This window comes from Vidua macroura, chromosome 10 (genome assembly GCF_024509145.1).
Source record: "Vidua macroura isolate BioBank_ID:100142 chromosome 10, ASM2450914v1, whole genome shotgun sequence".
Classification (NCBI taxonomy): domain Eukaryota; kingdom Metazoa; phylum Chordata; class Aves; order Passeriformes; family Viduidae; genus Vidua; species Vidua macroura.
This window is the reverse complement of record NC_071580.1, coordinates 846,449-862,334: the sequence shown is the minus strand read 5'-3', so window position 1 is coordinate 862,334 and position 15,886 is coordinate 846,449. Positions and strand designations below refer to the sequence as shown.

The window sequence follows — 15,886 nt, the reverse complement described above, 5'->3', positions numbered from 1 at the left end:
AGAGCACTGTACTGTTCTTTGGGTAACTACAGGTGCTGATGCTTCCCTGGCCAAATCACTTTCTGGCCACGGGGGCCTTCCTCTCTCATCCTGCTGCCCACCTTTCACTATTTCATTCTCGTTAAACTTTTTGTTTTTCTTTTCAATCTTTTTCTTCTCCTGTTGCTGAACGCTGCAAGGCACCGGTAGCCAGTGTGAAAACGGGTGAACCACAGATGACAGAACAGCCCAGAGAGAAGCTAGGCAGCTCCTGCATCTCTGAAATCCCTGCACGGGAGGTGCCCACGGCTCCATCCACCCACTGACAGGAGAGATCGGCCTTTGCTCCTCCAGCTGCTGCATCCCAGCAGTCACCAGCCCTTCTCCTGCCCAGTCGGGATGTTCGGGTTTCAGAGATGACCTTTCTGTGTCTGTCATTCCCGTCTCACTGGCAGTAACAGAGAGTGAGTGCACGGAACAAAGATGTCAGCTTGGAGAACAGACAGGGAGCTGTGAAACCCAGAGTTTCAGCTGAAAACGACATTAATTCGCAAACTCATCTACAAAGTGCTCAGGTCAAATTCAGATCACTGATGTTTCTCCTTGTTAACATTTATGCCTGTGCTTCCAGTTATTTGCTGCACTTTTATGAACAACAAGGCCATGGCACCCAGGCAGACTTACGTGAATGATATGTGCTGTGGAATTTTTATCGTCTGTGCCAACAAAAAAATTAATAAGGACCTTTTTTCCATATCTGGAGTTGAGCTGTGCAATAGCTGTCTCAGCTGTCCAAGTCGTACCTAAGGAAATGGAAGGTAGAGTCAGTCTCTATTTTTAGTAAGCAATAAATTAAATAATTTAGATATTTTAACTAAAAGGGAATAAGCACAGGTTATCTTACCATAGGAAGCATCCCAGTTAGTTGTTGCTACAGGCCACTCAGACACATTTGGCAATAAACTAATTAGAGGCCTTCCACCTCGGATATCAATGGCAGCTTTTGGAAAAAATAAAATGAGTTACCATGACATTTTAAACCCCACAAATGCTATATATTACAATATATATTATAATGAGTTCAGAACAGGGAAGCTGAGAACTGTGTTCCCTCCATCACCACAGCAGCAGTTTGCTCTGATGTATGACTGTGCTTTAACATTTAATGTAAAAATGTTCCAGTCACAAACAGCACATGCAGATCCTTGAGACCATGACATTGAAGTAGTAATTTTTTTTTCCTCTCTCTGCAGATAGCTTGAAATAACAGTTTTGAAAAGTATTCATGCTATTAGAGAAACTATAAAAATATGATTTAGGGAGCACTGCAAACTGCTCTTTGTCCTAGCACCAGAGCCAGGTAGCTTTCACCTCATCCCTGCTAATTTCTACAAAAGAATTAACTGAAAGGATTTGAGTTTATATAATCTGCAGCAAATTAGTAACCGAAGAGTTACCTAAAATACCTAAGGTAGTAAAGCAGGAGGTAGAATACCAGTTTTACTGCTGACATTCTGACTGGACTCTGTAGAACAGACACATTTCAGTGTTCACAAAGGACACAAAGCTGGAAAATGATGCACAGAGCAGGACACACGTGTAGCTCCTGAGGCGGGGCCCTTTGGGTGCTGCAGGTATCCTGTAGGGTGGTGTGAGGTGGCAGTGGGGACACTTACTTTCATTGATGCAGGACCTGTAGAGAGTTTTTGCCTTCTGCACTGCTGGGATGTCGTTGGTGCTGGGGGCGCTGAGGACATCTGAAACACACACAGCGAGTCGTGGTCATTCCTGCTCTGTCCTGGCAGGCTCTGGGGAGCAGGGCTGGGCCAGGAGAGCTCCGTGCCCAGCCCCAGGGAGGCTCTGCCTTTCAGCAGCTGAGGGGAAAAGCTCTGCAGGTGACGTGCCCTGCAGTGGCTGCAGTCTGAGTTGGGCTGTGGAACGTAACAGAGTCAGCAGAGTGTCTGTGGGTCACCCTGGCCGAAGCACAGATGCTCTGACTTCTCAGGGACAGGTTTTAAGCAACCAGGCAATTGTGTGAAAACAGAGCTGGCAAAACCAGGAGATAGGCAAAGTAAATAAAAGGATATTTAGCCAGGAGAGAATGGTTTGCAGAGTGTTACATGAGTACACGCTGCCTTCTTGGACTCTGTTGTGTTCACCTGAGAAAAGGGAAGGTGAAGAATTTGATACTGCTGATATGACAGGCAGGAAAACAGCTTGTCTGCTCTTGGGGCTTTCTGCTGGGACACAGATATGCAGGACGTGGGCTGGCAGAGAGCAGCTGCCAGCATCTCAGCTGATGTGGACACAGACAGACCTCTCCCTCCTCCTCCTCCTCCACCTGCCTGGTGCTGCCGCTGGAGCAGCTCAGGGTGGGGACTGCAGCTGGTCTGATCTGCAGATAGCAGCAAGGGCAGGTGTGCTCAGCTCTGCTCCGGTGTCAGACACAGCAGCACCCTCCCAGAGCCTCCTCCGAGCAAGCACTTCGGGGCAGACTTGTCCTGAACCAAACACAAACCCCTGAAATGTCTGTTAGTATTTTAAGCTTTGCTAGAAAACCACAACTTAGGATAACACAGAAGGCAAAGAAGAAACTTTATTTAGTCCCCCAAACTCCACTGACCTTTTAAAACGACTTCTAGTTCGTCTCTCAAAATGTCAAAGTTGCTGTAACGGGAGCTGGTCTCGGGGATGACGTTCCTCTTGAGCCACCCCCCGCAGGCGAACTGGTAGAAATCCTGGCAGGGCCGGGCGCTGGGGTCCATGTTCTGCAGGATCCGCGCGGCTGCGGCACACACGGGCTTTGCACACACACGGGCTTTGCACGCACGGGCTTTGCACACACGGACACTGCACACACGGGCTTTGCACGCCGGGCTTTGCACACACGGACACTGCACACACGGACACTGCACACACGGACACTGCACACACGGGCTTTGCACGCCGGGCTTTGCACGCACGGGCTTTGCACACACGGACACTGCACACACGGACACTGCACACACGGGCTTTGCACACACGGGCTTTGCACGCACGGACACTGCACACACGGGCTTTGCACACACGGACACTGCACACACGGGCTTTGCACGCACAGACACTTTGCACGCACGGGCTTTGCACGCACGGGCTTTGCACACACGGACACTGCACACACGGACACTGCACACACGGGCTTTGCACGCACGGGCTTTGCACACACAGACTTTGCACACACGGGCACTTTGTACATACAGACACTTTGCACACACACTTTGCACACACAGACACTTTGCACACACACACTTTGCACACACAGACACTTTGCACACATGGACACTTTGCACACACGGACACTTTGCACACATGGACACTTTGCACACACACATGGACACTTTGCACACATGGACACTTTGCACGGACACTTTGCACACACACACACACTTTGCACACACAGGCACTTTGCACACACAGACACTTTGCACACATGGACACTTTGCACACACAGACACTTTGCACACACACACTTTGCACACACACACTTTGCACACGCTCTGCACTGCCCTTGCTTCCTCTCAGAGGGGAAGCCACCCATGTGTTCAGTTTAGAGCAGGCTCAAGCTCGTGGAATGTTCTAGAGCAAGCAGAGTTCTCCTCGGTGGACAGGGAATTTCTGCTCCTGTGCTCACCACAGCTGCCATACTTTCCAGCTGCCTGGGTTTGCTGGTGCTAAACTGACAGAGGTTCCTGCTCCCTGAGAACTGAGCGGTCACTCAGCTCTAAATAAAATGTAGGATTGTTTCATTTACCCTTCACTTGCCCTTCTTTGTACTGAAACATGGTGAGAAGGGACATTAAAAACACAAGACACAGAGGTTCAGTGTCCACTGTGGTGTAATTTTGGTAATTAAGTATGATTTAGACTCAACTGAATCCTGTCTATTTCAATAAAATACTGACTTTGTTGGACTATTTCAGTTCTTGACAGGAAAGGTTTTTCTGTTAATGCCTTCTGGAAGCTACACTCATTATCAGACCTGCTCCACATTTTGCTCTAGAACTGATACTGCCTCTTGCTATCCTTTTGACTGCCTGGAGTGGCTTGTCCAAGACTGGCCAGTCACTGACCAGCCGTGACAGGGATTCTCAGTGAAATCCAATCCCTTGATGGCAGCTTCCCAGCTGCTGTCCATAAACCCTCTGGGCTTCTCCCTATAACTATTCCCATTCCACCCAGACTCCTACCACCAGCATGCCAGAACAGAGTCTCTCACCAAAAAGAGAGATCTCGGGAGTCAGGCAGGAGCTAGGGATACCTCTGAATTTCCCAGAGTATTCTTCCCATTTTTCTGACATTATTTTTAGTAAATTATGAGGCTTGTGATTTCAAGTGTTCATTCCTCCACATGGGCAAGTCAAATATTTATAGTTATTTTTCCAGTACTTTCAATATTTTCCATGTCTCTTGTGCTGGTGGAAATGGAGAGACAGTCTGTGGTGTTTGTGTTGATTTGCCTGCCCCCATTTTTCTGTTGGCTTAGGAGTGTTACATTCTAGGCCAACATCTGATGGTTTTACAATGTTCCAGCGCCTGCAAGATGGAAATAGCCATGGACAGGTGCATTTTCAACCTCAGACTGCTTCTGTAGCATAAAACCCCCTGTGGAAATAGATGCAAAGCCTCCTAGCTGATGGTTTCCCTTCTGAAGCCCATGGCCTCGGGGTGACTTCTATTTGAAGGGACACAGGGTCACACCAACAGCCAGAGACTGGGAAATTCAGTCATGTTTTCACTAAGTGTGACACTTGCTGCAGCCCCAAGAGCTCTGGGATTGTGGAAGCTCTGGTGCTGGTTTCTGTCTGTTTTGCCCCGTTTCAGTTAGGGGAAGGGGAGTGTTTTCAATGCTGGAGTTTATTCCTGTCCTAACTCCACCTATTTGCTGTGAAAGAGGAAAGCTGTAGCTGTTCCTAACATCTCCTGCTTTAAGGGTATCTCTCTGAATCTCTCTGCCAGACTGGGGCAGCACCTGAAGGGCATCACCATCCCTTGGATGACCTTGGCATGTGTCAGTCCAGCAGCAGGAGTGGACACCCCAGCCCTGCCAAACAGTAACAGTAGGAGAGAAACATCTCTGACACCAAGAAAAGATGGCCCTTATCCACTGACTTGTCACTTTGGGAGAAAACTCACAACAAGAGCCAGGAGAAATCCACGTCTTGCTTGAACCTGAGAATCATTAGCAGGGTAATATCAAACGTGGCTTGAGCTGTGCAGTTGGGTTGCTCTGCCTGGAGTCAGCACCTGGGTAATGCTCTGTGCCCGCTCGTGCCACACAGAAATAATCATCTCTCTCAGCTCTCCTGCTCCGAGGTCCAGGCCAGCCAGTATCACCTATCCAACTTTTATCAGAACTTAAAGCCTAAATTCTGCAAAAGTACCAGAAAGAGCCCAGCTGTGGGAACTGTGGTCTTTCATTTGGGCTGCCTGTGAAGTGCATACAGTAAGTTTGACCATGCAGAAAACTCTCCTCAAGAGCCTTATTTGCACACCTGAGCCCCAAGGTAACCATTCATTATTTGGCTGATACCACAGATATATTGTAATCAAGGGAATGTGATTATGTTAGGAATATTTTATTATTTTATCTCTAATCCAGGAGAATTTATACCTACACAAATACAGGTAATACACAGTGCACTCTGCATCAGTGCTCAGTGTTGCTGTGACAAACCAGTGTTTGGCTTTGTTCCTGCTGACACTTGTTTACTCAGTTCCTACCTGGCACCAAGAATGCAGAACTTCATATCAATTACTTCTAATGATTAATCTTATTGTAGCACTCCTGATTGTCAGTTGTTGCTTTAATAGCTTACAAATAAAGTAATATAAGCTGGCAAAGCAACCAGTGACCTGGGGAGGATTCAGGAGCAAAACAATATGCTTACCTAGGTAAGAAACAGAGACCAAAATCCCCTGTTCCATCAGGCTGTGCTGCCTGACCTCAGGGAAGTCATCAGAGTGTGTCAGCTTATCCAAAAAATGCTCAAAGGCACAAATTGTGTTGTATGTTCCTGTGCTGCACTGCAGTGGCCTCACAAATCCATGCTAACAGTGCCATGCAGTTACTGGGATTTACCCTGGGTACAACCAATGAATTCTCATTACATTTTGTCTTCATTATTTGTTCATTATTTATTTTACGACTTCTTTTTTTTTTTTTTTATCTTCTGGTCATTTATTTGCAGCTCTTCTCTCAAATGAACAATCAATTCTGTCAGTATCTTCACTTTATCACTTTCCAGTGGTTAAATGCTCTTAAAGCATTTAACAGAAGCATTTAACAGAAGCATAAAATTGTTCTGATTAATTACTTTAAGCACTTTTTGCTACACTGTGGCTCATTTCTCCAAACTTTTCCTGCTTTTCCTTTTGGAGTTCATTCATCACCACACAGTCTGCCTGAACTCCCTTGCAGCAATGTGTATTCAGCTGAAAACGAGCATCATCAAAGATTAAAAACAATCTGCTGGGGAACTAATAAGTGGATCATTTTCCAAACCACAGCATGAGCTTTGATGCTGGGAGAAGAACACCTTGGAGGTGCAATGAAAAGACAGTGGTGGCCACCTGAAATGAACCTTCTGTCTGGCCCATGCAATCTGCAGCTCCTGGGATGAGGAGCTTGCCCTGCAGGCCTGAGGTGTGAGCACCCACCAAGCTGCTGAAACAAGACCTGGAACCAGCAGTCCCATGGAAGTAAGGGAACCAGTACAGTGACTTTCCTGGGCTCTTTCTGCTGCATCTGCAAGTCTAAATGGTGTCTGGGAAGCAGCACCTTTTGGGAGCCTCCAGGGTGCTGTGCACCTGGGATTCTTTAGCAACTGCACTCGTTACTGAAGGAGGAATGGCTTGCCAGGCTATGCAGAATCACATGGAGGATGCCTTTGTGACATTGACAGTCTCATAGCTCAAGGGTTTACTTTTGCAGAAGAGCTATGCTAAGAAAATCATGTGGGGTAACAGACCCACGCTTCCACGTGCCATACTTGTCTGCAGTTAGATGGGAGAATTCCGTGGTAGTGATTTTGTTTAAAACCACATAAATTAATTTAAAACATATGTATTTTTCATTCTTACCTGATTTGATACAGTCTGGTGTCTTGCAAACCCCATCTAAAAGAGAACACAATCATATTCTTAATTCTTTACTCACTGTCAATATAATAAAACCTACTGTAAATATTTCCACTGATGGTCAATTTAATTGCAGTGTACAGTAAGTTAATATGAATGGACACCTTACAGTCAGTAAGGGAATATTTATAGGATCAGGCTCTAAAAATATCATCTTCTTCAACCCTTTAGGGTCATTCAGTGCTAGTCACTCATCATGTGGAATTTTTGTAGTCATCAGAGGGAAATGTCCCATCAATTGGAGGTGGGCAAAATACTATTTTTATAACAAAGAAGCAATTTAGAGAAAAATAGCTCAAGGACTGGAGAGAATGACAAAGCCAGTTTGAATTTGGCAGTACTTTACAAAGACAAAAGGATTTTCAAGGAATTATATGAAAATTCTGAGACATTCACTCTGAAGCCTTCTGAACAAAATACAGGATTCAGGAATATGAAAATATTTCCTTTTGAGACTTTGAAAATAAAACATTTTTCCCCCCATAATGGTATTTTCCAATCCCATAATTGAACTATACTTCAGTTAAAAGCTTAAAGAAAACTATTAAGTATTTCAAAATTTTAAAAGCCACTTAATTCCCAATATAGGGAAAAATTCTAGTTTGACCCTAGATGGAAATTTTAGCTTCTCTGTATTATCTTTTCCAAAAATTACCAATGTATTTCCCCCTGAATGAAATTATTTTTCTCTGGGTACTGAAGCACAAAACCTCTCAGGATGACTACACTCACTGAGAGTCCTTGCTGCAACAGCCTGAAAAAGGAAAAAACAGGATCTTCAGGAACACAAAGGAAGCCCTGGAGTTTGGTTTTCTTCAGCAATGCTGTAGTTTGTTGGGATCTCTGCTTACTGAGGCATTAATTACAAACAGAAGTTCTCCTAAGCCAGAACACGCAGATGGTTTGTGTTTGCCACGACTTCGCGTGAACAAACGGATTTACCGAGCCCCGGTTGGAAAGACGCAGTTTCTGAGATTTCCCAGCAACAAGACGTGGGTGCAGCTTTGCATTTCAGGTTTCCATTTCAGGTTTCCATTTCAGCCTTGCATTTCAGCTTTGCATTTCATCCAGCACCCCAGCCCCTTCCCCAGTGCCCGTGCCCGCCGCCGGCCCCGCGTTCTCACCGTCGTACGTGGCGTACAGGGCGATCATGGTGATGGCCACGATGGCCAGCAGCAGCACCACCACGGCCAGCCCTATTTCCAGGCCACTCCATCCCAGTCTCTTCTTTGGTTTTGGAGTGTTCATTTCAGTTATATCCATCTGGCTTTCCGACTTGCCCATAACCCAGCGTCTGGAATGGAAAAGGGAATATTCACTGAGCGCTTACCCTGAGTCACAGGCTCGAAACCAGCTCCTCAACTGCACAGCAACAAAGGTGATTTCTAGGTGAGTTTGCCAATTATTTGTAATACCACTGGGCTGTCAGCCAGGAAATGAAGAGTCCTGGCCTCTGCCAGGCCCACGCACACACACACACTCACACACACTCAAAACAGTCTCACACACACGTACCACACACTTCGTGTCATGGATGGAGAGCAGAAGAGTGGAATTCCTTCACGTGGAGGAGCTTCCTTCCAGAAAAGGAGGGCCAGCAAACCAAAACCTATTTTTAAAATGTACCCCGTGAGGTTTAATCTTGTGTGAAGGTACAGGAGTTCACGAGCAGTAAAAAGCAAGTCTCTTTGCTTGAATAAAAATTAACTTAACCTGCCAATTACTTATCTAATGCCAAAGGTCAAAATATGCCATTGTGCTGCGCTGTCACTTCTAAAATATTATGTAAGCAGTTCTTGACTACAGCTTTACAGCTGGCTCTAAAAATAGAAAAAAAAAAAAAAAACAAACAGGCTCTGCTGGGAGCCTGTCAAAGTGACACTGAAGACAGTGAGGCTTCACAGCAATTTTTCAAGAGCTGCGAGCAGGCCTGTCCTTGGAGGTTGGAGCACTGCACACAGGAGTCACGCAACGCCGCGCAGCGAGCTCACGCTCACTCGTGCAGCTCTTGCAGCAGGTTTGGAGATCCTCTCTCTGCTGCCCTTCAGAGGTAGCTGGGCCACCTTTGCAGTGCTGCTGGTGGCAGCTCTGTGCTCTCCCTTCACCTGCTCCTACTTATCCAGGGCCAGATTTTCCTCCTCCAACTGAGATTCCAATCCCTACACACAGAGCAACGTATTGCTCAGTATTTCACAATGAAAATCCCTGCCAGCGTTTCCTGGGGCTCTTTTACATCCACAGGCAGTACACACCCTTTCCATTCAATGGGAAAGAATATGAGAATTTCACTGGGATAAATAATGGGAACACTACATTCACCAGATCCCTCACACAAAGGTCAACCTTCCTTATACCCTCTCCCTCTCCCCATGAGTCCCATAAGTGAGGGACCCTTCTCAGGCTCTGCATCCAGTCAAGTCTAAGACTTGGACCTTCATTATTTTAAACTTGCTTAGCTGTATTGCTGCCTTGTGTTCATCCCAACTCAAACTCTCCTCAAACTGCTGCAAACTCTCAGACCTCCAGTCTTTGTTTTTTCCACTGGACCTCCTGCCTGATTCTTTTCCTTAGTTTTCTGCCTGATTCACATTCTTTAGTTTCCAATAATCTCTTCCTTCCTCTGATGTCCACCTCCCCTAGAATGAGGCTCCTCTGCTGCAAAAACAGGTTCCTAAAGTGTATGTTTATTAATAAACTAAAGTTGTCAAATAACCCTGTACTACAGATGTAAGTAAGAGAGATTTCGTGTTCCATGGGTTTACCAGCACCTGTCTCAGTGACTCACTGGACATTCTCACACTGTTCCTCTACATAAACGAGAGAACATTTTATTTCTGCGTGTCTCATCTGCCCTTCTGTCACTACTCCTGGGACATCAAGCTGCAGGAGGTGGCTGGCAGCGCCAGAACTGCGGCTCTTCCATGGCTCAGGAGGCTGGAATCCTGAGGTCTGCCCAGCCTTTGTCTTTCTGCACCTACAGGGACCAGCAGGACTACTTTCACGTGCCTCATGAGCTGCTGTTTGTCTCTGAAGAACAGGATTTTTGGTCAAATGAGCCAGTGGTCTCTGAGGCACAGGACTGAAATCCCACTGAAACGTGCAGAGGAGTGAGAAATCTGCCCTGCATTAACTATGAGCTAGAAGTTCATAGATAATAAAAAAGCAAATTAATCATTATCCCCTTCTCACTTCCAGTCATATTAAGCAGCAAGAAAAATGTTCTTTGTATGGACTAAATACTGCCGCGTCTCCAGGATCCTCTGAGTACTTGGAGCCTCATTGAAGCAGTGATGCTTATCTCCTGACTCTGGTGGTGACTTTGAGCACTGAAAATACAGTTCCGTAGAGCAGCAGGAAACGCTGCACCTTTCATGTGTAAATATGTTCTTTGCAATCATCTAAGTTTTTTCAAGCGAGCTAATCTTTCTGTTCCTGCAGGAGCAGAAAGGCAGCTGACTAATTTTTACTTCGAGTTATTTAGAGTTGAACGCATCTGCATTACGACCACCAGGTAGAAGCTGCTTTATGTGCTACTGCAAGCGCGGCGAAACTGTAGGAATAATTTATGCAGATACAAGCCTCGGTATTGTGGTTTTCTTATGTGATCCCCTCTGCTGTGCCTACTGAAGCTTAGACACCACAGAGAGCTGAAGCTGTTTCGACCGATCCTGATCTAGATGGCACAAGGAGTTAATGAATGCATTAGCTTTTGGTTTTGGGATGGGTTTGTTAAAATCGGTGTATGGCTTACTTGGTTCCCAGCGTCGCTTCCACAGAAAGTGTAGTACATCACGGGAATACTTTACTATGTTTTCATTAAGTTGTGCAGCCTGTCCCGTGCCAGCCGGGCAGTGCCACGGGGCATCGCCGGGCTCCCTGCGGGGGCTGCAGCTTTTCCGCCGCAGGGAGCCGGGCACATCCCCGGAGACGGGCACATCCCCGGAGCTCAGCACATCCCCGGAGCTCAGCACATCCCCGGAGCCCCGCACATCCCCGGAGCTCAGCACATCCCCGGAGCTCAGCACATCCCCAGAACCGGGCACATCCCCGGAGCGGGGCACATCCCCGGAGCCGGGCACAGCCCCGGAGCTCAGCACATCCCCGGAGCGGGGCACATCCCCAGAGCCCCGAACATCCCCGGAGCTCAGCACATCCCCGGAGCCGGGCACAGCCCCGGAGCCCGGCACAGCCCCGGAGCTCAGCACATCCCCGGAGCCCCGCGCATCCCCGGAGCCGGGCACAGCCCCGGAGCCCAGCACATCCCCGGAGCCCCGCACATCCCCGGAGCCCCGCACATCCCCGGAGCCCGGGACATCCCCGGAGCGGGGCACAGCCCCGGAGCCCGGCACAGCCCCGGAGCTCAGCACATCCCCGGAGCCCCGCGCATCCCCGGAGCCGGGCACAGCCCCGGAGCCCAGCACATCCCCGGAGCCCCGCACATCCCCGGAGCCCCGCACATCCCCGGAGCCCAGCACAGTCCCGGAGCGGGGCACATCCCCAGAGCCGGGCACATCCCCGGAGCCTGGCACATCCCTGGAACCGGGCACAGCCCTGGAACCGGGCACATCCCCGGAGCCCGGCACAGCCCCGGAGCTCAGCACATCCCCAGAGCCCGAGACATCCCCGGAGCCCGGCACAGCCCCGGAGCCGGGCACAGCCCCGGAGCCCCGCGCATCCCCAGAGCCCAGCACAGTCCCGGAGCCCGGCATATCCCAAGAGCCCTCCGAGCGCGGCTCCGGCCCCCGGGGAGGCGCCTAAGGCCGGGCCGGGCCGCCCTGGGCGGGGAGGGCGCTCGGCTCTGCCGCTGCCACTGCCCGGGCCGGTCCCGGCCCCCCGAGGGTGGCTCGGGGCGCTGCTCCCGGGGTGCGACCCTCGGCCGAGCCCGGCTCGCGGCCCCCCGAGGGTGAGCTGGCCCCAGCCCCAGCGTCCCGGCTCAGGGAGCACCGCTGCCGGCTGGCAGCTCCCGGCTTGGGGGGCCGCGCGGGCCCCCGTCCGTCCGTCCGTCCGTCCGTGCGTCCGTGCCGCCCCGCTCCCGCAGCCCCGTCCCGCACTCACCCGCTGGTGCTCGCAGGGCTCCGGCCGCGGGGCCGCCTCGCACATCCCCGGGCGGCGCCGGGCGGAGGCGGCGGGGACGCCCCGAGCCGGCGGGTCCGCGCCCGCGGGGCCCGCGGGGAGGCGGCGCCGGCCGGGGCTGGGGCTCGGACTCGGGCTGGGGCTGAGGCTGGGGCTGGGGCTGGGGCTGGGGCTCGGACTCGGGCTGGGGCTGGGGCTGGGGCTGGGGCTGGGGCTGGGGCTCGGCTTAGGCTGGGGCTGGGGCTGGGGCTGGGGCTGAGGCTGGGGCTCGGACTCGGGCTGGGGCTGGGGCTGGGGCTGGGGCTCGGACTCGGACTCGGGCTGGGGCTCGGGCTCGGGCTCGGACTCGGACTCGGGCTGGGGCTTGGGCTCGGGCTGGGGCTGGGGCTCGGGCTCGGCTTAGGCTGGGGCTGGGGCTGGGGCTCGGACTCGGGCTGGGGCTCGCACTCGGACTCGGGCTGGGGCTCGCACTCGGACTCGGGCTGGGGCTCGGGCTGGGGCTGGGGCTGGGGCTCGGCTTAGGCTGGCGGGGCTGTGCCGGGCAGCCGCCGGCGGGGCTCAGCGCCCGCGGGCAGCGGCGGAGCCGCGGGGCGCCCGCATCGCCGGGACATCAGAGCCCGGGCGCTCCCCGCTGCCCGCGCCCGCCGCTCGCCGCCGCCGATCAAAGGAGCCCTTGTCCGCCGGGCGAGCAGTTCTCCGGCTGACCTGAAGGCTTCTTCCTCTTCGCGATCATAAGAATGGGATGGGGCAGGAAACAAACAAACAAGCCCCCCCGCCCCGGCGGGGCGCGCTGTGCACCTCGCCAAGCCTCCCCCGGCGCCGGGGCAGCGGCGGGGCCGGGCGGGAGCGCCGTGTCCGGTGGAGCGGCCCCTGCACCTGCCCGGCTTCTCATCGCTCAGGAGAAGGAGGGAGGGGATGCACGGGGAAGGGTAGCGGCTGCATGTCTGCGGCTCGGTGCCTGCTTCCATGCACACTCATCGCCTTTGTCAAATTCATGCAGTCGCATACGCTCTGCAAGCTCTTACATCCTCATTCACCCAGTGATTTCTCCTCGGGAGGGAGATAGCTGTGACTTCTTGCACGGAGAGGCAGCTGTGAGCTCTGCCAAAAGATTTCTCAGCCACCTGAGTATCAAAAGATATTTGTTTCATTCTTACAAAGTTTCATTTTCATTAAGTTTCATTTTTACTAGGGGACTGACAAACATCAGCAGCAGCAATGTGAGTTGCAGTCATTCCTCTCATTCAAACCAGACACCACGCTGGTTTCTGCTGCGTTCCTTTAGAGGTTTATTACCTCTGAGGCAGACATGGCAGGAATTTCTGAAATATTTTATTACCAGCTACACACACTAAAATGTCTGTGGCTTGAGAGGGGTAACTTCCTCCTACCAAGAAAGGTGGAAACTGAATCCCCATTTCTTTATGGAACTGCCCAGTGAGCGATCTGCAGGGCAGATGCAATCAAGAGGGGAAGATGAGCATTAGCTGTACAAATGAAGCACTTTTACAAAATGAACTTCTGAAGAAGGAGGTTTTATTCACCACAAAAGCAATAGGAGTGTCAAAAATGGGCAAGAAAAAAAAATTCAAAAGGTCTGGAGAACAAAATTACTGCATTTTCTTACAGAGTGGAGTGGGAAAATACTGATTATATCCTTTCAGGATCAGTGTTCAAATTATTATGAATATCTCACGTTCACCCTTTCCTGCAGTAATTCTTACAGAGTTCCAGTCCGATTCCTGGGACAAGCCATGTGCTCCTGCAGGTCACTCCTGTCATTACCCAATTCTTTAAATAATAGCAAATTTCACCAAGCAATGTAAGAATGGAGGAGGCATTAAAAATACATGTGATTTTGTGACCAGGTGCCTATTGCACAGCCTTCACTGCAACAAAGCTTGGGAAGTGCAGGCTGATGTGTGAACAGACTGAACTAAAATGGCAAAAAAAAAGGGACTTGTTTCAAAAATTTTAGGTGAACAAGAAAAAAAAAAAAAAAAAGTAGAACTGCCTAATTAACCACAAAGAGAGAGAAAAGGAAGAAACTGGTCTGGCAATCTGTAGACAGCCCAAAGAGGACTAACATACCTGGCAGGCAGTGAGAGCGTTTCCTCTCTTGTAGAACCCTCGTGCTTGGAGAGAGAGAGAAGCAGACGCCGGTGGCACAGGCTGTGGGAGCTGTGATCTGTGAGTCAAGCACTGAGATTCCTGCTTGGGCCTTTCCTAGGGAAAACTCCCAGCGAGTCAACAGTGTGATCTGCTTCTTAAGGACAGTGTTATCAGTGCTGCTGTGGCAGCAATCCCAGAGGGTTTGCAGCGGGAGACAGCAGTGAGGTGGGGTCTCTTCTTCTCCCAGATAACAAGTGATAGGACAAAAGGAAATGGACTGAAGTTCTGCCAGGAGAGGTTTAGTTTGCATATTAGAGAGAATTTCTTCCCAGAAATGCTCGTCCAGCCCTGGCACAGCTGCCCAGGGCAGTGGTGGAGTCCCCATCCCTGGAGGGATTTAAAAGTTGTGTGGCTGTGGCACCTGGGGACACGGTCAGTGTGGCCTTGGCAGTGTGGGGGGTGGATAGTCTCAGAGGGCTTTTCCAGCCCTGTCACTATCGGGATGACAGACCTATAGCTTCATTCTGCTAATGGACATGCCCTGCAGATTCCTCAGGGCAAGCCCCCAGTGCCAGGATGACCCAAGGAGCAGGTGACCTTGTCATGGTTCTGGTTTAACACTACGTGTTTGCTTCCCTCTTACTCACCTTCCTCTGCTAGGACTGGGATTTCACCAAGATAAGAAACAAAAAGGCACACCAACAACAGAAGGTTCACCCCACAATTGAAAGAAACAATGGCATCCTCCAATTTAGAGATAAGAGAAAATAGTTTTTCCTTAGCACCTTGCTGAGGTGTGCTGCTCTGATCTTGCTGCTTGCAGGGAGGAGCAGGAGGAAGAGTCTGCAGCTTCATCCTTTAGGCACGAGTTTGGAGGGGTCTGGCACTGCTGCCCACAGACTTCTCTGGACTTCTGGTGGACAACAACCAGGTTGAAACAAATACACAGTAAATTTATAGAGCCAAATAACACTCAACATACCATTTAGAGTCAGAAAATGAAAAACAGGGAGTTAATATGGAAGAGCACACTGTTGGTAAATCCGTGTCCTTGAAAAACAAAGATTTCTGCTCGCTGCTGATTTGAGAAGAGATAGCAATACTTAGCAGTAGTATCCCTTAAAAATGTGGCTAGGGGAGGGAGCTGCTCCAAAATCTGGGCCCACAAGTAGTTCAGAACAACACACAGAAATGCATTCACTGTCCAGCCTTCAGAAAAACGAACTGTATCCCAACAGCTCAACTGGAATTTCTCATGGAGTCAAGAAAAGCCAGTGACCCGTTCAATGTTGTGTTCTCCTGTTGGTCCAAACGGCCACAGCATGACCTCATTCCCCATTTCACCTCTGGATGACATCAGGACTCATTTACACGACTGTGAAACAGCATTATTGACACTTGTATGTATTTCCTTTTGGAAAAGCACACTTTTCAGAGCAGCAAAGCCAGGGTTCAAGGAACAAACAACGTGAATGCTGCCTGTGTGAGTCTGAGCACCCGCCTCAACCCTGCTGATCCCTTCCCATCATGTCCTCTGCTAGAGGAG

General features: G+C 50.3%; 1 protein-coding gene across 1 annotated transcript in view; it reads right to left on the bottom strand.

Annotated features, from left to right (window-relative positions):
- Positions 1–12,621, bottom strand: part of MME (membrane metalloendopeptidase) — a 32,375-nt gene extending 19,754 nt beyond the window's left edge. The window contains exons 1-7 of the mRNA XM_053986365.1: positions 12,211–12,621; positions 8,280–8,449; positions 7,099–7,134; positions 2,603–2,764; positions 1,656–1,736; positions 884–979; positions 664–782 (exon numbers count right to left, since the gene is read on the bottom strand). Coding sequence (XP_053842340.1) covers positions 664–782; positions 884–979; positions 1,656–1,736; positions 2,603–2,764; positions 7,099–7,134; positions 8,280–8,439 — 654 coding nt within the window. The 5' untranslated portion in view covers positions 8,440–8,449; positions 12,211–12,621. The remainder of the gene's footprint in view (positions 1–663; positions 783–883; positions 980–1,655; positions 1,737–2,602; positions 2,765–7,098; positions 7,135–8,279; positions 8,450–12,210) is intronic.
- Between the last annotated feature and the right edge of the window lie 3,265 nt (positions 12,622–15,886).